Here is a 23,010-nt window from a genome sequence, read left to right as displayed (position 1 = left end):
CTATTCTTTAGAGCAAGTAGCGAATTCGAGTTCGGAGCTGCAAAGGTAAAGAGCGCAAACGCGTTTAAAAATGTTTTTTTTTTTTTTTTTTATAACTGCACTCCAGATATAGCGATCATCGGTTATAACGATCATATTTTTCGTCTTTCTCGATATCGTTATAAGTGGACTGCACTGTAGTTCAGGAATCAGTGGTCCTGACAATTTTTATGTAATTTCTTGCCCCCACGAATATTTTATTTCATCCTAATGCAGCTGGTAAAGGCTGATTGACTTTTGTATTATAATAGTTGTGTTAACGTGCACTCAGAAGTAGGGCAATTTTTTAAAAAACAAATTTCGTCTTTTGTGAAGTTCGGTTAACGTAGGTTTCTATACGAGAGTGCGAATAGCTTTTATTGCACTTTTTTTTACCAATTTGGAAGTTCGGCACTAGATCCATCTTTCGGTGCTTCTCTGTGTCTCGTGGGCTCGTACTGCTTGACACTGTTCATAGTGAACCACCTTGTCCTTCAGAAGGTACCTACGTTTGCTGCTAACCTGCTTTCCCAACTTTGTCTTCCTGTCTTCGATCTTCGCTACCTTGCCTGATGCTCTTCCTGGGAGCTTTGACTTGTTGGCACGTTCTCCTCTCGGTGCTGTCTTTTGTCGCTGGTAGTGGCTTTCACTCTATCAAGCCTTGCGTGCATTCTCAAGTAGTTGCTTTGAGCTTCTATATGATGGGCTTCCTCTGTCAGAGCTTGTCTTCTGCATCCTTAGCCAATATTTCTGAAAACTTAGCCAACAGGAGCTTGGAACCAGTAATGCGCTTTGCTAACTAACTGCCGCTACACTTTTGCGACACCTGTACAAAAACGTTTACCACTCGCAAGGCTCGAGGCTATCTTATTAGGCCACTTGCTTCTTGGGCTTATCACCTTCGTTCACCTCTCACGCAAGTCCAGCTGCAAACACTCGCTACATGTCAAGGTGTTGGTCCTTTACGACTCCCTTTTGCTGCTGTTGCTGCTGCTGTTGCTTGAGTCTTGTCGTCTCTCGTGTGCTCGTGCATTTCTGCCTCCTCACGCTTCCCTGTGGACTCTCCGCAGAAGTCGTTTACCGCAGAAGTCGCCGAGGAAAAGCCACCACCAAACCAATTACACTTGTGAGAAATCTTACAACGTACGTACTGGAATTTCCTTGCTCTCACATTTCTCATCTGTAGCCCCATTTACATGAATGCGACAGTGGCGCATCGCATTTCCAAGCGCATTTGGGAAAGGCGATGCGACGCCGTTTACATGTAGAGCATTAACTCTCGCAAGAACGTAGCGCCACATGGTGTCGTTTAAGGGAAGTGCAGTCGACTTCCGGTGTAACTGGTTTCCGGTGGTGGGCCGAGTGCACGTTGGTAGCTGAGTGCCGAGAAATAGACAGCTTTAGTTGAGCGTCAGCAACTTATAGCGTGCGCTACACGCTATAGTATAACGTACGCTAAGCAGCGCACGTTTTTTACAGTTTTAGTTGGCCAGCGAGATCTTCGGATCTCAGAGGCCATATGCCGTCTTTGGGGCTATTTCTCAACTCTAACGATAGGTAGCGCTGACATCTCGAACGTTTCTTTCGTTAGGCTTCGACTCGTTCGAAACGAGAAGCGATCTCGAAAACACCACAAGGTTATCCATAATACTCTGTCGTCGAAGCGGCCTGAGACTAAGTGAAAGCCGTTTGCACAATCATTTGCTGCGAACGAAGCGCATCTTACAAAAGAAACGCCAAATTCAATTCAAAGCGGGCAGCCGGGACCGCCGCCATGTTGGTGGCTAATTCCTTCCCATAATTCCTAATGCGACGATCCTGCGTTTACATGCTCCGCGAGAGTCGACTCGCGCCCGTAAATCTACCCTCGCCTGGCGCAATAATGTGATGCGCCTTCCTAGCGCATTACCGCCGTTTACATGAATGTGATGCGCTAGAAATGCGATGCGATGCGATGCGACACTGTCGCATTCATGTAAACGCTGCTTGTCATTCAACTTCTTACTTTGTAGTTGTAATATTGTATGCCAAACCATTTGCTTTGTCTTACTGGCCTACAAAATTTTGGAAGAAAACAATGCAGATTATTGCGTGCAGTAATTCCTCACTACAGCAAAATCGCCTTATTCAAAATATGGCTTTGGTTGAAGTTTTTCGTCATCCCGACAGCAATAAAAGCATTTCAGACCAGACTGTTAGATGTGTAGTGACGTAGTCCACATTGCTTAGTCTGGTGCAGCCTAGACCGTGATGCCTTTGCCTTCACAGCAACCTGGAGTAGGAAAGAGCACTGCAAAGACCATTCTACCACACGGCAGAAGCTCCTCGAGACCATGACTGCACAACGTGATGATTACTGACAGTACTTGCTGTGGTACCCTAGTGGCTATGATGTTGTGTTTGAAGTTGCAGGTTTAATCCCAGCCATGGTGGGCGCATTTTGACGAAGGCGAGATGCAGAAATGCTAATTTACTTAGATTTCGGTGCACACTAGACAACCTCGGGCGGTCAAACTCAATCCAGAGTCTCACACGACGGCGTGCCTCAAAATCAGATTGCAGTTTTAGCACGCAAAACTCCATAATTTAATTTAATAACTGACAGCCGAAACAGCTTCTCACAGGCCAGGCGTCAGCAGAATCTTGTCACTGGCACGTTGCGAATATTGAGTATGGCTTTGTTTCAGTTCACATTTTACAGACTCGCGCTGTGTTGGAAGTCACCTGCCCCGTTGCTGCGATCCATTTAAGGCCTCTTCATGTATTAGTACGACAAGCCACTTATGCAAAGTCAATTTCCTGTTACAATGATTTTGTTATAATTAAGTTGATGTCTCTCAGTGAAAAAAAGATGGACGATTTAGACAAGAAGGCAACACAAGCAGGCGCTGAACCTTCGACTGCCTAGGGCACCTGTGTGTCAGCTTCTCGCACAAGCTTTTGTCCTGCGTATTTTCATCCTGTAAGGTGTTTGCCATGATCTGAAACCAATTAAGGCCACCACCGAGCCATTACAAAAGGTTACTGTGGTAACATTTCTGTTTAGAAGCTACTGCCTGCAGGTTCAGCCAAGAGCAAGCACACACCCCCACTTAGAAAACAAAGAGCGCAAAAGAAAGAGAGACTGATAAAACAGAGAAATAGTTCATTTCCTGCACATGAAGGTAGTATGATAAACCAATGCGTCAATCATATAACATGCCTTGTTAAGATACACCAACACTGTCATGAAATACCAATGTTTCCTCCCGCTTCTATCGCCTTTACCTTGGCTCCTCCAGAACATCTTTCTCATTCTGGCCATATCTTGCAAAGGGTACGGCTGATGTCGATGCATGACAAAGGTATTTGCCGATAAAACTGCTGACCCTTTTCTCTCTAATCTGCTGAAGCAACCTTTTTCAAAGCTGCTTCACTTCAGCCATGCAAGCATCTAACACCTAGAACGCTTCACTTCGGGGCCTCTTTTAACACCAGTGCTGACTGCTTTGCATTCACGTCCTAACAGCACATATCTTGTGATCATCTTAGTTTGTGCTGTTATGTCTTCCCTACGTGTGAGTTGACTTGCCCAAAAAAAATATTTTTTTTTTTTAAAGGAGTACTGACACACGTTTTCGAAGTTGTAGTAACATATGCTTCTCTCATGGGAAAGGAAATTGGGGCCCTCGTGGTACAAAGGTTGCAGGCACTCGCAGCACATTCAACTGGTTCTTACCGCGCTCCGACTCATATCGCAACAATGTGGAGTCCACTCTCGATCGGAGCCAGAGAAAGTGGGATCAAGTCTGACGTGAAGCCATTTGCCAGAGCTACTAAAAGCTGGAAGAGGAAACATGGCAGCGCTACTTCTGTCATAAACAAGCAAGGCTCGCGCGTGCCTTGACACCGCCGTGCTAGTAGCCATGGCAGACGCGATGCCAACGACGGCTGCAGAAGCCGCGTGCCCGGAACGCCACCAGGTGATCTCGGTCGCACTCCGAGGTTGAAGGTGAGAGTGCCTCCGTGCGCTCCGAGCTAGAGTGTGGCGCTCTGAAAGAACCAGCTGAACATGTTAAGAGGGCTTGATTTCGACCTGCCGGTTGTAACATGCACCGCCATAGTGATCTCGACCACTATCTGCCATGGTAATCCAGTGGCTATAAGGTTATGCTTCTTAGCTCGAAGCTGCGGGTTCAAACCTGGCCAAGGTGTCCATATTCCATTGTGGGTGGAATGCAAGAACGCTCGTGTATGGTGCATTGGGTGCACGTTTAAAATAAACCCAGGTGTTAAAAATAATGCCGGAGATTAATGCCCACTATGGTGTGCCTCATAATCAGATCGTAGTTCTGGCATGTAAAACCCTGAAATTTAGTTCTAATATATATATATATATATATATATATATATATATATATCTTTTTTTTTGGAATGCTCGGAAATGACCAGTGAACTGTAGGTTTGGAAGCAATTTGATGCTGAAGTTGGTCTTAAAGTGCCAAAGCTGGCACCATCAACATTATTGTGATGTCATGAAACATCAAATTTACTGATGTTGTGTAGCTATAAGGCCGGGTGTGGCGTTTACAGGGACTGATTGCAGGAATGCAGCGAGCCATTATGTCTTGCTGATGCAGCCACCTCTTGGGTACTAAAATCAACACTGGTTGATGGAAGCAAGTATTATAGTTATATAATAATAATAATGTATGTCATATATAATATGTATGTTGTATATTTTATTTATCCTGTTTGCCAGTATTTTCTTAGTGGCTAGGGTGTTGCACTACTAAGCATGAGCTTGCGGGATCAAATCCCGGCCACGACGGTTGCATTTCAATGGGGGCGAAATGAAAAAACGCCGCTGTACTTAGATTTAGGTGCACATTAAAGAACCCCAGGTGGTCTAAATTAATCCGAAGTCCCACGTGTGCCTCATAATCAGATCCTTGTTTTGACATGTAAAACCCCATGGTTTATTTAATTGGCAGTATTTCTTTTAGGCTTTGGAGAATTTGGACCTTCACATAAAGCAAAAGAAATAAGAAAGGGAAAAGCAAGACTGCAAGAACAAACAGCATCGAAAAAGTCATGTCAGTACTCCTTTAAAAACATATTCTCCTTTGTGTGAAAACTATGTCACGGTGTATACAGTTCACTTTAACTTAATAAATGGAAGTGAACAATATTTTTACGATGAAATAGTTTGCCATTGCGTATTTGTCTTTCTAGTACTGTACTCTCGCACGCAGTACTCTCGTCAAAATTGAGAGCGTGGAGATCGGGTACTATATCACAATTTTGCCTTCAGATGTGGCTGCATGGTAGTACATGTTGCGATAACCATGATTTCACATGAAAATACAAACTTCGTACTGCCATGATGTCGCATGTCGCATTGCTGCAAAGTCTCACACACAGGTTAAGTTCACTTGCAGATTTGCGTTGCCGTAAGGAAATGGCATAAAGACAAAGATTTTGTTGTGTAATTAAGCGTCACATTGCAGTGAAGCCCCATTCGAAGCCGAAATTACATCACCTTGAAGGCGAAATTGGCATTTCCACGAAAGCTGCACCTCGCTTAAGTAGCCATGCATAGTATAGCCTTCATTCATGCAAGTATTATTTGCCCGCGTGATTTCTGAAGGTTTACTAGCTTTTCAACGATCACGCTGTTAAATGATGCTTCTGTGAACAGAGTGCTATCCTCAACATGGCTGTTTGCATCATATCAAGATGAGGATATGTTGGGAATGAGTTCACATTGAAAAAAACTGGGAAATTTATTTCGATGCTTTTGCCAGAGACCAGCCTTTATCAAGAGTGTTCTTCTAGACAGTAGAAGATCACTCTTGATAAAGGCTGATCTCCGGCTGAAACGTTGAAATAAATTCCTCGGGTTTTTCGACGTCGACTTGCTCAAATACCAGTAGGGTTGCCACGAACGCTGATCTCTAAACTGTATATATACACACGTATATATGCATACATACATACACGCGAGGCTTCCCAAAACAAAGTGGCATAAGCACAGTACTGTGTTCACTCTCCTGTCACCTGTGCTTATTTCGTTGCACTCATTGTCCAGGCAGTTAGCCGATGGTTCGAGGACACAGCTTCCTGGACGCTAAAAGTTGCACGTTTGTGTCAATCTTGAAGACCTTGCTGTGCCTGCTTTTATCTCCAGAGGACTGTTCTCATGTTATGAGTCACTGGGCTGGCCCAGTCGCGACATATCATTCTGCGACTCCTCGCAGCTGTTGGCGAAGTCACCAAACGGGAAATCCTGTGGCCACTGGCGCCGGCTAGTGCCAAGACACTGAAGCCAGCACGGATCGCCTTCCTGCTTTCGGTCAATGGCCGCGCGGTTCGTCAGGTGCTGCGCCTGTTGCAGTTCCTCTACCACGAGCACCACGTCTTCTACATTCACGTTGATGCCGTGAGTACTTGCCCTCATTATAGCTCAGGGGTAGCTCAGGGGCTCTCGATCCATTTGGTGCCGGATGCCTTTGTAAGAATGCCGAGTGGGCATCCGGCTAGGCTAACATCTCGAGCTGTCATCGAAGAGTCCCTCACGAGGCCCCACTGCAAATCTTGGTTATACACTGGAAGCTGTCAAACGCCGCCTGAGGAGCGCTATAGCCAAATAATTTTTGAAATTGGTTCATTATTGGAGGAGATAGAAGAAATTGCTGGTCCTGCTACCATACCGCTAGGATGCCAGTGTCACTGCCGATTAGAGAACTCTCGCCCTCTGCCTCGACATAGCATTCCCAAGTGTTGTTCCTTCCTTACCTTCTCCTATACCAGAGCCAAGGGGCATCGGGCCCTGCCTTCCGCATTTGATGGTTACTCGTAGTGAGTGACGAAACACGCACGCAAAGAGGTACTTGCGCGTCTGACTGACTCTCTGCCTGGGAGCGGGACTGTCTCCAGAGGAAGGTGCATGGCATTTGGTTTGAAATTTCAGCTGCTTCCGGCGTGTGCGTCGTGCCGTAATACTTCGTACACGCGATGGTCAGTGCATCATGTATGTGCTACACTTGTTTGTTTAAAATTGCCAGACCTGGTGGGGGGCCCTTTACGGTAATTCCCTACCTCTCCCTCATGCATAGATAGGCATATGCAGGTCTTTGATAAAAGTGTCACAGTCATTGATGTTATACAGACAGAAATGGAGATTAATGGGACTGACAACCAATTTTCACGGTACCCACTTTTTTTAGTGCAATGGAAAGCTTACTGGCCAGAGCGTCTAATCATGAAGTAGTAACGCGGAAAATGCCGTGGAGCATTCTTTATCAGAATTTTTGATCTGCAGTGAGGATGAAGTTGTTCGCTGGAAGCATGCTGAAAACTGTGATGGGTGAGCGCAATAGCGATTTTAGGCCAGCACTAGTGGGAGGCAGACGAAAAGTGCTGCTGTAGGTGTCAGAAAGTATTATCTTGTTTATCAAGTCGATGTTCATGCGATTCATCTTTTCCAAAGTGTTAAAGTATTTCTACGATAATAGCTACGTGTTTTTGTGGTTTCCTGTCCAACTACTTTGGTGTTTGACTAGTCAAAATGAAACCAAAGCATCGAAAACGAAATGATGCTTTTACATGTGATACGTGGTTCATGTTGCTGTAGCCAAGCGTGCTCTTCTGATTTCCGATGTCGTCTCTCAGAGACCTGAGCAAGCTGGAACAAAGGATTCTAGCTCACATGCGTGCTCAGAATTTAGACCCTTACGAAATAGCACCCAAACGTCACGCTTCGGTGGACAAAAGCGGCAGCGGAAGCGACGAATCCGGCTTCCGCGAAAGACCACCGTCTCCGCCATAAGCAGCGTGCCTGGAGAATGCCGACTGGTAAAGGCTCACTCACACTAGGCCGACCCGACACCGATTTAGGTCTCCTGACTGTCGGCGGCAGCGTTTTTTTCCTTCGTTTCAGCGCCTCTCACACTGTACTGACGCCGACAATCTGCCGACAGTCGGTGGAGAGCTCGGCGTCGATACAGTGTGACATAGGTGCCGACGTGAAAGTAAAAAACGCACCCATTTACAGCACAAGTCATTGATGGCATCTTGTATCACAGGGAGATCATAAAACTCTGGGTACTTGCAAAGTCGTCCTATACTTGCGCTCATACAACATCATGTGCGTCGCCATGCATGTGAGACGACGCGAGCGCCGCTCGTTAGCGTGGACTTCTTTACTTCGTAGTATGCATAGAATAAAGCGCAAGTGTCTAATAATGTACTAAGTGCAATTTTAAGCAAAAATTATACTGTATTTAATGACAGTCAACTTGCATACAGTAATTTCTGGACTTCATTTTGTAGTATCAAGATGTCACTGCCAGGCCTCGCCACTTACTGGTTCTTCTGACTTTCCTTGCCAATTTAAAATTATATTTCCTACTTAAATCCCAAACAGCGTGCTGGATTCTATCACTATAAATCTTGGTTATTTCATTTCCATCAATGTCTCACAACACATTCTGGCCAGTTGTCAGTCCCTTTGAAAAAAAAATTATGTTAGGAGGCTAACAGTGAGACGCTTTTCCCCCCACTTCCTTCAGCATTTGATAGTTTGTGGTTTAGCTTGTTTGTGTGTGTGTTTGTTCTGTGAAATTGGAGCTTGCATCCCAAGAGACATGTGAGTTAGGTTAACGTGAATTGATAGTAGCAGTCCATTCTTGTAGCTTTGCATGTAGAGTTAGTTGAAAGAATGGGCAGGGGGAGAGATGTTGAACAATATAATGGAACCCGCCATAGTCATTCAGTGGCTATTCCATTTCTGCTGCTAAGCATGATGGGCTGGGCTAGATGCCCAGTAGCCACGGCGACATTCTGATGGGGCTGGAATGCAAAAACATTTACTATCTAGTTCGATTTAGGGAGTACATTAACCTTTACATTGCCAGTCCTCTCGCGCTACCCTCTCGCAACACCTGCTTTTCTCGAGTGTGCTCGTCTTGCGTTTTGGCCTTCCGAAGCAACTCCTGCGGTAAACAACATAGCATACCTGTCGTGGCCATCTACGTAGAGGCCATCCTAAGCACAGAAAAAAAACTTTTTAAGTTTTAACTTTTAAGTTTTTCGGCAGAGACTAAGGAGCATTATATATATTAAAAAAAAAAACGGCACTCAAAGGAATTTCTGGTTGTCAGGATCCTGAGACTTGCACACCATGACATCTCTCGTAAGCCCCGTTTTGCTTTGGTATGGTAAACCTCGTAATCAGTCCAGTTTTTTAACCAAACATTGGGACAGGGCAGGCGTTACATGAAAGAACGCAGCAGGACAGACATTAGACAAAAGAATGTCACAGAACAGGAGTGTGATCGGAGATCGGGCACGGCTGACAACTCGGCATGCCTAGGCCAATCGCATGAGGTGAAACTGGAAGCAAACTAAATGTGCGTTTTGAACAGCCCTCTCCGATCGCGCTCCAGGTGAGAGGACGCAACACATTAGACAAAGGAATGTGATAGCATCCTCTGTATGGTCCACAGGGACAAACCTTGACAGAAGATTTTATGTTTTGGTTGTAGGTCGTAGTGTTGTTTTTCACTATTAAGCATGGTAAAAAGTTGCAGACGCAGGTGGACTTCATTTTGTCACGTGCCGCTACGATCTTTAAACAATTACCGTATTTACTCACTTCTAACATGCACTGTTCTTCCCCTGCAAAATTAATTAGAGAATTACCTGTATGTTAGAATCTAATATGAAACTATACCCCTATTCTGAACGTCAGTGACATTGAGAATTACTGTAATGCAACGCAGTCCTCATGTCAGCTGCAACTGTAGGGTCGGTTGTAGCTGAAACATTGTCTGCGTCTGCTCTGTAAGTTTATTAGGTTGCTATCATCTGCATGGCATTTAAGAAATGCAGTATATAAAATGCCATGGATACCACTGAAGACAAAATTATCTATTTTTTATTGTGGTAAGGAGGGCCTCTAACATGAGTGATGATGGTCAATATGCAGTCCACTGTCGTTCGCACGCAATACTAATTAAATTTCAATTACCCTGTCTCTTTCAACTAAAATCTGGTTACTGAGCAGTCAAGCGCATTGCATTTTTCATTCCTGGTCATGAAAGTCCAGTGTACGTTACAATCGAGGACTCATTAGAATAAAGTAAGTGCGATAAATTACATATGTAATTTGCATAGTCTGTTGACTATAAATAGAAGAGTGCAGTACATTCATCTAGCTTTGTGTGCAGGATCACAAAAATGATCCAATTATCATTTTCATCAATAATCAATGGTCAATGATCAAATGATCCAGATGCTCTTCTTCAAGCGGCACCATTGTGACCTTTCTGCTGGGCCGAATGCAATGACGGCAGTCCTTTGCCCACACACTTCTTAACCTTTGCTCTGCAGCGGCAAGACCACATGTACCGGTCTCTGCTGCCGCTGGAGTCGAGGTACACCAATGTGCGCCTGGAGCGGGACCGCCTGGCCACTATCTGGGGCGGCTCGAGCCTGCTCGAGATGCTTTTGCGGGGCATGGCGTACCTCTTGCATGAGCATCCTGGGTGGGACTACTTTGTGAACCTGAGCGAGACTGACTACCCCGTCAAGTGAGTCGCTGACTACCCTATCTACACCGCCAAGTGTGGTCCATCTACCCCGTCAAGTGTGGTCAGCACTATACTGAACATAGTATAATAATAATAATAATAATAATAATAATAATAATAATAATAATAATAATAATAATAATAAGAAAAAGCCTCAAGAAAAACAATAATGTAGATCCAGTGCATATGTTGGAATCTGTGTAAACCGAGCTTAGATTCAAGTACAGTCGACGACCAATAATTCGGACACCACCGGGATCGTAAATAAGTATGAACTAGCGAATGTGCAAAAAAATAAATGTATCCAAAACAGATAATATTTCTGTTTTAAGGCCCCTGTGCAAGGAAGAAGTGGTTGATTGATTGCTGCACGCACTTCCGCTTACATGCAACCAAGTCCACCTGTACTTCTGCCAGTTTTGTGTTGTCTCTGTACGCCGATGCAAGGACTGCAGCGGCTCGAGTGAGATCCGCGTGTGAAGGCTCCAGAGCACATGGCACATCATCATCATCCGAGTTAGAGCTGCAGTTTGATGGTGGGAGAACTTGCTCAATTGTTTTGTCATCGTTCAGTTCGGCACATGACGACACAGCGCCGTCAACGTCCGCAAAGCCTTCAGATGTAACGGCGGCAGGAATCAGCACACTGCAGCCTAGCAGGTCATCAGTGATGTCCACATTTGAGCTCATTGTGGTAGGCGGCAGTTTAGGCTCTTCAGTTGCGGAGTCGGGTTCATTCGGACTGCGACTCAAGACTCATTCGGAGTCGGATTGCGAAGGCACTGTTGGTGCCGTTTGATGCGGACAGTCGATAAGTTCACAAAAAAGACTTCTTGGAGCCAGCAGAGCTCTGTCTGGAACACATTCTGAACAAACAAACAAGTACAGAATGGTGGAACACTGTCCAGAAGGCAAATTCAACAAACAAGAGTGGGCCATGCGTGGTGGTGCTGGAATGCACCAGACTGGATGTGATGATCGCGATGTTGATGCGACCTCACAATTTAGGCAAAGCCTCCAAGGTCAGCATTTGCAGTTAAATCTCTGAGGCACTGTGCTCCGACCAAGGCAAGGCCTCAGGGATGTCCATCTAGCGTGCAATCTCTGAGGCCATGCTTGATGTCTCATCGAGGTTGGCAGAGGAGATAATGGCTGCAGAGTCGGCGTACGCTACAGCCATGGATGGGGTCCGGATAATCGCAGGCAGAGCTGGCGGCTGTCCAAAATATCGGTAGTCTTTACAGATTAAGTTTCTGGGGCCATTGGCGGTGCCACGAAGCTGTCTGTATTGCCGAGCACGTCCGGATTATTGATGTACAATTTATCGGTTGGCGACTGTAGTGTGTATTAAATTCTTAGCAACAAACGGTGATGTGTACAATTGTGTTTACATTGATCCTGTTCGCCATGTAGGAGGAGGAGGAGTAGATTTTAATGAACAGAAAGGAGGAGAGGTCGGCCTGGAGAGCGTGTCTCTAGCCTGCTACTCCTCACTGGGGAAAGGGGAAGTGGGAAATACAGGGGAAGGTAGGTGGCGGGTGATTATGTTATGGTACAATGAGATACTATATACACGTTGTCCAATATGCGGATGCGCACTGTAGACGCAATGCACGTAAGAGTAATCTTGTCCATACCCAGGGAAAGGTAGGTGGTGGGTGATTATGTTATGGTACAATGAGATGCTATATGAACGTTGTCCTATATGCGGATGCACACTGTAGACGCAATACACGTACAAAAAGTAATATTGTCCCAAAAAGTTCTTGTGCAAACACATTTCGTACTGACTGCACGTCTCACAGCTTCTAGAGGCGATCGTCTAGACCAGTCTCACTTAAAAAGTTCGAAAGTGATTTTATCGCACGTTGGGCACAGTGAACACTCCTCCACGCGCCCAAAAGCTTTTCATCTGAAAAGGGGCGGGAGTCCAAGCTGTCAACTGTAGATTTGAGTGTTCTTCGTTCGGCCGCATACTGAGTGCATACACAAAGTACATGAGCTATTGTCTCGAGAGTGTGACAGTCGCTACATTCAGGGTCCCGTGCTTGTCCAATCTTGTGAAGGTATTGGTGGGTGTATGCCACACCGAGCCGTAATTGATGAATGAGTGTTTCCTGGCTTTTCCGCAACCGAAGTGGAAGCCGGAATTGTAATCCAGCGTCAAGTCTATGAAGGCGCTCTTGTCGATGTTCGGGGTTGTCCCAATGTCGTGCCGTAGAAGTTTTAAGGGAGGTATGGAGCAAAGCGTAAATGTCATACCGGGAAAAATGAATTTTTATAATAGTTCCGTCATTGTGCGCCTTTTTTGCTTCCGCGTCAGCCTGTTCGTTTCCAGCTATTCCACAGTGGCCGGGAATGTTCGCCATGTAACCACTTGCATTGTTTATGTACTGCAGCATTCGCAAGCTGTGGCGTAACACAAACACCAAATCAGGTTGGATGTGCACTGGAAGGCGTCAGTGCAGCAATGTAACGACGACAAAAGTGATTTATGATACTTGTCGGGGGAAGAAGTGGTGAGGAGAGATGTTTGGTTGATGAAGAGGTTGCACTGGAACAGCTGTGCTGCGTGTATGGTGTGCGCAGTGCCTCTTCGCAAAGCACAAACCCAAATAGAGTTTTGAAGGATTTGTTCACCAGTATAGGCTGATTTACCTCCATATTCTAATATAATCCTTGTCCCGAAGCATTTCCCCCACTTTACCGAGTTGACCACAGTGACGACTCTTTGACGAAGAAGACGCTCCGCTTCTAAAAAATTGCTGAGATGTGTAATTGTGAGCGCAGTCATCACATCTGTCACGGGGCGGTGCTGTCATCTGTTTTCTTGAGTCGAGATGGAACGTTGACTAGAGGAACGTTCTAGAATGCAGGGGTTGGTGTAGCCTTTTGGTGGCCCCTTCTAAATGGTGGATGGTGGAGGTCTGTTCCCAACGTCTTTTTTTTTTTTTTTTTTTTTTGTCGATGCAGGTCTCGCAAGGAGCTGGAAATGTTCCTGGCTGCCAACATGGGGTCCAACTTCGTCAAGTCTCACGGCCAGGATACGCAGAGGTGAGTACTGCAACCCCATAAAAAAAAAGATATTATTATGCTTGAACAGTTTTATAGGAGCAGGTGACAGCCAGTGATTGTGTCGGATGTGTTGTTGTCACTAACAGTACGTCCGACATAATGACTGGTCGTCATCTGCTTCACTTAAGAACAAAAACATTTGTGGATTTTGCATGCGAGAACAGCAGTGCTCTCTGCATATTGTAGCAAATGTCGAGTTATGACAGTAAAAAAAAGCAGGATGGGGACTGCTATTCAGAAAGGTGTTGCACTGGCATATTTTAAGACCAGTAGGCATTGAGTTGCCCGGTTTATGAGCTACATTCAATGACTTCTAATTACATCAACGCAGTTGTGGTGCACATCTTTGAGAAATGTGCAACATTGAATGCTCGGGATGGCCTCCCATCCTAGGACCTCCCATCCGATGTGTCCTCTGAGGAAAGTGAGGTTGATTGATTGATTGATTGATTGATTGGTTGATTGATTGGATTTAAGATACCAAAGCAACACTGGGGCTATGAGATATGTTGTAGTGCAGAGCTTCAGATTAATTTTGACCACCTGGGGTTCTTTAACGCGCACCTACATGTAAGCGCACGAGCGCGTCTGCATTTCACCTTTATAAAAATTTTTCTGTGGTGGCCGCTAACCAAACCCGTAACCTTCTGCTTAGGAGCAAAACACCACAGCCACTGAGCTACCTAGGTGGTTGAAATTGAGCCTGAATGGAGCAGGCAGCGCGGCTTTGATAGAGAACGATTATTGAAGTTTAGCAAATGTTCGTGGAATGTACTGTGCGTGGATAACAAACTTGAAAAAGAAAAGAATTTTGTGGCCCCAAGATTACTCCTTCTATCGTACCAGGTGTTCATTTTTATGTTGGACACCTTTTTTCTTCTTTTTTTTGAAGGAACTGCCATGTCTGGGTTCGTGAAGTTTTTGCACGTAGGCAACATGGCTAGACGGACATTAGCAGCGAAAAATTGGAAAAATAAATTTCAACAATGGCTTTAATGATGAACAGAGATATGCTGATTAATTTCCTAATTACAAGCTTTGGGGCACACACAACTGCGAAATTAAAGCCGACAAGTAGTGAAGTCATGTGTGCTTAGCAGAAATCCTAAGACTAGCTCCACTTTCGAGACATTTATCTGCAAAATCTGCTAAAAGACGCCTCAGCATTCCTATTAGGGTCATCCCGCACTGCTCGAGGCATCCATTTGTGAATATGTTAAAGGCCCATGCATTTTGTTGCACATCTTAAAGTACGATCTCTAAGAAGTGGTGCTGTCTTAAGATTTTTTCTAAGCAGACATCGGACTTCACTACTTTTCACCTTTAATTTTAAAATTGCAACATGCTCCCTAAAGCAAGTTAGAAAAGCTTCATTAGCATATTTCAGTTAATTAACACAATTGTTGTTAACATTTTCTTTGCTGCTAAGGCATGCCTAGCCATGTAGCTTATCGGCAAAAATAGCAGGGGCCTAGATATGACAGTTTCTCGTAAAAAGAGTGTTTAATTTTAAAAGAGACAGCTGATATGTTCAGGCTTGAGTTATTTCAGGCTTTTACGGTAATCTGCAGCCAAAAAAAAAAAAAGATTTCCTTCAGCATGTTTTGTAGCCCCTGTGTTGCTTCGGGATGTTGAATCTAACCAACCAATTGGTTGATCAATCAATCAGTCAATCAATCAATCAATCAATCAATCAATCAATCAATCAATCAATCATGCTGCCCTCCCCCGCCTCCATGCTTCTTGCTGAAACCTTCCTTTGCGTCGTATCTCGTCACTTATGTGAGCTAGTGCTAGCGGGAAGCCATTTCCTTTCGTCTCCTCCATTCTTCAAGGGGCCCTGAACTCCCTTTCTTTCAAGCTTCAAAAAACGCCTTGGAATGAGTGCGGTACCTGCGAGGAATATAGTACTGAATAAACTTTTCAAGGAGACCTACTATGAGCATAAGTACTATGAGTGAAATATTTTCCTTTCTCGTATTCCTCCTCGACATCCATTCCGAAGAAGTGGGGCTGCACAGGTGGCGGTGTACCACCTACAGGCCACTGTGTTAACGTCACCTGGCCTTCAATGTTGTGCTTCTTCTTTCAGCAGAAATTGACAGGCACCGTTGGCAATGCATACTTCCGGTCACTGTTACTACAGTAACCGTGTTCTTCCGTTCTCTATGACAGCCTTGATGGTCTTTCATTCCCTATGAGAACGTTGACATCAACAATGTCGAAATAAATGGTATTATTGTCCTGAAGTGTCTCTGTTATTTAGAATGCATGTTTGTGGTAATTTTTGTATCATCTGTATAATTTCACATAATTTGCATGTTTTTGTTCTTTTTTATTATGTACCTTGTACAACTGTTTATTCTTATTTGAGTTATGTTGTAAACCATGGTCCCTCCCCCCTCACGCAATGCCTTCTGGCAATGTAGGTAAAGTGTAAATAAATAAAAATCACTTTTCTGTGCTATAATGTGCTAGATAGCTACGCCCAGCTGTTTTGTCTCTTACGGAGTGGCATGAGCAGCACATTTTCTTTCGCACTTACCTTTACGGCAGTCGCACAATTTCCAAGGCTCAAAGGAGACGTCGTCTTTATATGTTTGCTCGTGCAAGCACATTGGCAGCACACACATTTGCTCCGTGGCAGATGCCGCACTCCGGACTTACATTGAAAGAATTCCTAACGTTATGAGCTTTGACCATGATGGCGACCGACCTCGAAGATGTGTCACTTGAGAAATGGACAACTTGTTCCAGTCAGATGTTGGCACTTGGGCTGGCTTGCGTCGCCACGTGCCAGGAGCCGCGTCCCCCGCTAAGACCACTCGGAACATGTGGTTGTCTGAGCGTCTCGACGGTGAGAGGGCTTGTCGTGGCTGCCCACGGTGGCCGCACTATCTACGCTACACAGCAGGCGCAGCTACGCGCAACTGTAGTGCGCATAGCGCAACGCTTGCCATGTGCACGGCAGGGCTGGAGTATGTGTTCGTGCTGGTGTCATCCAGTCTGGCATTGGTACGTGGTGTTGACTGGCTTTGTCCTGCATGGATAGTAGCCAAATCCAGGTTGTGCATTTTAAAGCGACGTCTTGCCAACTCATCCAGCCAGAATTGACTGGGAGTGAGTGAGCACTGGCGTGCATCCCTTATTCAGTCAATCCAGGATCTATCAAACTCAGGTATAATGAACTTTTGCCCATTTCGAACCATAGTAACATCGCCTCGTAACTTTTATGTAAGAGTGTCGCACTGTACTGTGTGTATGTATCTTGAATTTCTGTTCACTGCCACATTCAATGTATCGAACTACTGTGCTGCTCTGCACCCCTCCAAGGGCACTTCTCCTAATGGATTGTGATCACGTCTTGCTTCACAGGAAATACCCATGCCGTCGAAACGACACTTTTTTGGCAGATGCTGTGAAACAAGTAATTGAATCTGAAGGGCAACAGTAAAAGTGAGCAAGGCGCATCTCTCAAAATATGGATGGCTCGTTCAGCGAAGGCCTTACTTGCACTCCATAATGGCAGATTTGCTTTAGCAAGCTTCACCGCAACACAGCTTTATGATACGGTGAAGCGTACTGACAGTGGGAAAGATCTGTCTGCAGTGAAGCATACTATACCGGCGGCTGTTGGTCATCAGAAAGAGGATTGCTACGCTGCTTCGAGAACACAAAAGGCCTGGCCTGATACGTGCATTACACAAGAAATCGTGGATGACACACTATCTTTTCAGGGCCCTTTTAACAGTACACATCAGTGAGTTCGTCAGTCTCATGCTTTTACCACTCCGACAATGTAGGTTCATTGGGAAGCAGGCGCTGGAGCGCACATTCCACGAATGCGGCGGGCGTATGTGGCGCTTGGGGCCACGCACGCTGCCGTGGGGCCTGAGGCTCGACGGTGGCAGTGACTGGGTCGCACTGCACCGTGACTTCTGCTCCTACGTTGCGCTGCCCGAGCACGAGGACCCCCTGCTGCAGGGGCTCAAGGCGCTTTTCCGACACACCCTCCTGCCTGCCGAGGTGAGGACGGTTGCTTGCTGTTGTTGTCCCTGTCACCGTAGAGTCTTGTACAAAACTCACTGGAACACGCCTGCCAACTTTTACGATCTTATTGTAAAAGTTGGCGGACAGCCCTGCGTTCCGCAGTGGTGCGGATTGAAAAAACGAAATAAACAGCCGACATCTTATGCAAGTAAGCACTCTGTAGTAGACTTCACCAAATGTAATGTTTTCCAGCTTCAAGTGCAGGACATTCAGACCTTGTTATGACAAAGTTGCATCCGACATAAAAATATCTTCGTTATATCTGATATTCACTGTACAGAGAAATCTCATTGTAACAACTCCTATGGGACCGCTGAAAATCATTCATTGTTTTGAAATCAGTAGAACTCCGTTAATTCAACCCCAGTTAATTCAATATTTTGGTTAATTTGATCATCACGGAAGGTGCAGGCCGGTGCCCATGCACTTCTATGGGCCCAAACTTTCATTATTTTGGTCCTAAAATTAGCCTTCACCAGATAACTCGGGCTTTACCAGTTACCATGTACATGCCTAATTCCTATGGTGACCCCAATAGCAAACCCTTTAGTGGCAGCGTCTGTCTTGGCTGATCTTAGGGAAAAGTGAATGGGTTGAACACACGACGATCTCCTGTCGAAAAAGCCTGTTATCAGCCGGTCTTAGGAAGATTTTTAAGCAATAACCTTAGGTCACAATGTCCGATTCCATAAATTACTCGATTCTAACGTGCCCCCTTTTTTTTTCCCAAGAAAATTTGGCCAAATATTGCCTGCACCGTGCGATTGGACAAAATACTCAAACCGCCTTTGCGGCATTTGCATGCTTCACCGCAATACATGGCTTTATTGCGGCGACGTGGACTTCAAGTTCCTCATTTGTTGCACTGTCATTTGATGATAGCCAATGTAACAAGAGTGTATGGTATACAAACTGTTCATTAAGCTTGCCTGTTCACCTGTTCTATCCAGTCGTTCTTCCACACGGCGCTGCAGAACAGCATCTTCTGCGGCACAGTGGCCGACCAGAACCTGCGGCTGGTCAACTGGAAGCGGCGCCAGGGCTGCCAGTGCCAGCACCGTCACGTCGTCGACTGGTGCGGGTGCTCGCCCAATGTGTTCCGCACGGACGACTGGCTTCGCATTCAGGTGGGCCTTCCCTCAATACGCAGCTGCTCCAGAGCTTGAATGGCCTTGCAAGGGCATTCCTCATAACTCTGCTGAATTTTTTTTTTTTTTAATGAATTTGATCCTGTTCTTCAGTTTTACTTGTTGAGTCAGGTTTAGAAAAAAATTGATTTTGTTTATAAAAAAGTTTCGAAACTGTTGAAGGATAGGTGGTGCGAAAATCCAAAATAATGCATGTAAAAAAAGAAATTGCAATGGTGCCTAAGCTGTCCGGTGGTAGCAGCGCTCTTAGGATGTCGTATACTGCTGCCTGCTTTGAGTAAGTTTATTAAGACAAGTTCCAGAAGCAGGTCAAATTGGCAACAGCAAAGTATCTGAAAAAGGCATTGCGATCTAGAAACAATAGCTAGCAGTGTGTTACTGTGTGTATTCCTCAACAGCTGTGTGCTCAAAGCAAATTAAAAAGAAAAACAACGTACTATCCAACCCCCACCCCACCTCGTTCTCTTTCGGGTCCTCAAGATTATTATGAATTTTAAGGTTCATAGGTTGGCAAGTAGGAAACAGTTACCGACTTATAATTCGGACTTGACGGCAATCGGCGTTCTTGAGGCAGCTGGAGATACTTATTCTTCGACAATCACTCAACCACAACCGGAGGCGTAGCAGCCGATGCTGCGGCTGCCATAGAGTTTATGGGCGGTCACCATCTCAAGCACCATAAAGAAGTCCGTGTCGGTGGGATGCAGATTTATATGGTTTCGCTGTGCTTTTTTCACTGAGCCACAGATTAGGCGCTGCACTATGTACGCAGAAACCGTTGTCACGTGTCAGTAGACACAGGCGGCCGTGCAATTTGAAACAGCTCAAATGGACGATCGACAAACAAGATGGCAGCCCCGACGTATTTCCATGAGATTTAGCATTAGCATTACATGGCTAGATAAAGTCTAATTTTCCAGCGGGTTTCATTGATACGAGATTGCAGTTTATGGACGTTTCGTTGTTGAGAGATAAGAAATGCACTGTCGAGAGGTACACTTCCAGAATACACAATCTTTCGGCAGTAGCTTTCAGTACATTGCCAAACTCCGGCTGCATGATTCGTTTTGCAGCCGCTAGATCCGATGTAAACAACAAAAGGCACAAAGTGCACTTTCAAGAACAGCGGCTGCCTGCCGCAGCTGCTTCCCTGCAGTACTCACCCACCCGTGTCACGTGAAAACACCAGCAAGCACTCGGTTTCCTATTCGGGCACCAGCAGATCTCCTCGCCGGTAGTCACGTGCTGCGTTCGCACCTATCGCCCCTATTGCGACGAGCATTCTCACCTATCTGTGCCACATTGCACATGGCGTAGTGCTGTTGAAAGGGTACTGCATGCTTTTAAAAAACTATAACCCAAATGCGAGGCCATTCCCTGCTGCAGGCGGTGCGAAGTGAGGATCACCTTTTGCCATGGTGACATTGTATTCTGGCGAAGATCACCAGCTTGATTTCGTTTCGGGCACACTATGCAACAGAATAGCGACAATGTGCGTCTCGGGCAGCTCGGGCCCCGCCTGTTCAGTGTGCGTCGATGCCTCATGCTGCAACGTTTTGTGCAACGCTTTGCATTATGTAGATGTCGACTACAGTTGAGCCTGCCAGATGTTTCAGTGACTTCGAATTGTACGTTTTCCCTGTTAGCATGTTCTTTTTTCTTGTGTGTGTGTTTCTTTTAGAACGAATAAACGGGGTTATACTGTACTGGCTGATTTACGGAGAGTGCTATAGAGGGAGGTCACGTGGAGATTGCGTCAGTCGTCCATTTGGGCGTGGGCAGTTTAAATTGAGGAGCAGCAGCAGGAACTTTAATGGCAGTTTTCTTCACAACAAAGTGACATTTTGGCACACAGAAAATGATGATCGACTTCTAGATGAGTGGTCTATTGATCTAGCTTGACTTGCTCTTTAGTGTCCTTTTACCACATTCACTGCAGCATAGGTGGGTCATGGCAGTTATTCGTCCTGCGTGGCTGCACAGGGCTTTCCTGCAGTGCGCAAGCAACGTCCTTCCTATAAATAAGTGGAGAGAAACTATTCTTGTTGTTTCTGATCTGATGCATCGTGGTGTCATCTCTTTGCACCTTGAGCAGGTTTCCTAGGAGAACAACTCCCTGGTGACTTACCAGTGGGTCATGATGCACTGGAAAAATACAAGTGACCCACTGGTGGGTCACGTCGCACAGGAACTGAGACTACAAAAAATGCCGCTTCAGTGATCGTGGTAAAGAACGCCAAGTGGTCATAATTAATCTGGAGCCATTCATTATTGCATCTCTCAAAGCCCCGCTGTTGCTTTGAGATGTTAAAGCTCACAAATAATAAATCAGTGAACAGAAGTAAAGGACCAGCGTCACTTCTGCACAAAGGAAGCTTTCTTACTTCTTTCTTTTGTTCCATCAGGCTACTCGCGACCGTCCTGTCTTCTTTGCCCGGAAGTTCGAGTCGTCGGTCAGCCGCAAAGTGCTGGACCAGGTGGACATGTGGATTGTGGAGTCAAGGCCCCACCACTCGTCGGCTGGCCCTGCAGTGCCGCCCACTGGCTACTGGCAGAGCGAGTACGACCGTGGCGATGATGTGGCTGCAGACGACGACAAGCTGACGGTCTATGAGAGTCTGGCAAAGCTTGCTGATCGGCACCTCGGTTCATTGTGTGCCATCAGCCGCAACCGCACCCTCCCATCAATTGATGCCGTCCATCTCTACTTTTTCGGAGACCAATTTCAGGTGAGTCCCAGCACTGTGGTCAGTAAGACCATAGAGTTGCCATATTGGCAAGTGTTGTGTTTATTTCACTTTGGCTCGTTATCCCCACCCACGCAAGTCTTATCACTTCATGTTTTGAAGCACAAGTTCTTGCATTACTTGCGCATATTGATGCAACGAGTGTGTTCCCAAAGCTGCGTCATTATCGCCTATCTCGTGGGTTCTGAAAGTGGGTTCCGTGGCACCCATGGTTTCCACAGGCCCCTCCTCGGGGTTCCGCAAGCCACTGATAAATTTTTCCTGGTTTCGCGAGATGGCTAATGCAAGGCGTGCTCAATCTAAGGAACCCCGTTATCCATGCCCGGGTGTCAAAAAGCACATCACAGTACATAACAGCCACTCATCTCTGAAAACTGGTAGCACGCCTAAGCTTTTGCACTGGAATCTCGGAGGCTGTAACTTACCATCATGCCCATTTCTCCCATTTGTAGGTAGGTGCCGCTAGCGCATACGCTGACGTATACACTGGAAGATTTTAAAGAAGTTGCAGTTTTGCCAGTAAGGCGAAGCATTGATTGCGATAGCAAATTAGCAGACAGCCATATGAAGTAAGGATAGCGCTTTTATCAGCTGTAACTTAAAAACATTCACTTGCTAACTAAATTAACAAGCATGGTGTCAGCGCACACAGCAAACATGAACACATCACGCTCGATGACCGCGGACACTCACTGTCGAAATGCTGGCTTCACAAGCCAGGCAGCAGCAGCGAGCGAAGTGACCTTCGTGTTGTCTATCGCTTCAACGTAAGCTGAGTGCCGAGAACAGACAGCATGCACTAAGGTACCGTATTTGCACGATTGTAAGTCGACCTATATTTTTTTAAATTTGAAAATTTGAAGTGGGGGGGGTCGACTTACAACATATTTACAATTTTATGTTTGCTCTGTGGCCCTAGCCGTAGTTTTCGCTATCCCGCACGTTTGTTCGCTTTTCGGAAGGGCTTTTCAACATTTTTTAAGAATTATACAGTGCCATGTACAGCGCACACAACACTCATGAGGGCTGTCGATAGTCGATGGAAGTGCCGCTGTTCCATTCGTCGTGGCACCCCCAGAACGGCGGCACTTGCATGGAGTATTGATAGTTCATGGAAGATCAGACGCCGCTCACATGTTTCTATTTCCCTGTAGCTCTTAGTTTGATGCGTTCGACTCGGCTGCCGGCTACGTGCTGCTTCCATGCTTCCTCAGTCGTCATGAGTGCTGCAGGCCCACTAACACTCGGCCTTCGTTCACAGCAGCGTTCAAGAGGGCTGCCATCCTTTACGCTGAAGAAACAAATCACTGCGCAGCGGGCCACAAGTTCGATGTTTCTGAACGGGTGGTGCGAGAGTGGCGACTGCAGCGAAGCAAAATTTTCACCTGTGACGGCAAG

The 23,010-nt window shown here is 45.8% G+C and overlaps 1 protein-coding gene across 4 annotated transcripts in view; it reads left to right on the top strand.

The window, feature by feature from the left end:
• oxt (Xylosyltransferase oxt) overlaps positions 1-23,010 on the top strand; it is a 64,740-nt gene that overhangs the window by 8,579 nt on the left and 33,151 nt on the right. For all 4 annotated transcript variants that reach the window (XM_050176827.3, XM_055069708.2, XM_055069707.2 and 1 more), the window contains 6 exons: positions 6,258-6,439; positions 10,393-10,592; positions 13,566-13,646; positions 17,471-17,693; positions 18,668-18,844; positions 21,271-21,594. In XM_050176827.3, coding sequence (XP_050032784.2) covers positions 6,258-6,439; positions 10,393-10,592; positions 13,566-13,646; positions 17,471-17,693; positions 18,668-18,844; positions 21,271-21,594 — 1,187 coding nt within the window. The remainder of the gene's footprint in view (positions 1-6,257; positions 6,440-10,392; positions 10,593-13,565; positions 13,647-17,470; positions 17,694-18,667; positions 18,845-21,270; positions 21,595-23,010) is intronic.

Source organism: Dermacentor andersoni, chromosome 8 (assembly GCF_023375885.2).
Source record: "Dermacentor andersoni chromosome 8, qqDerAnde1_hic_scaffold, whole genome shotgun sequence".
Taxonomy (NCBI): Eukaryota; Metazoa; Arthropoda; class Arachnida; order Ixodida; family Ixodidae; genus Dermacentor; species Dermacentor andersoni.
This window is presented reverse-complemented; position numbering and strand designations above follow the sequence as displayed.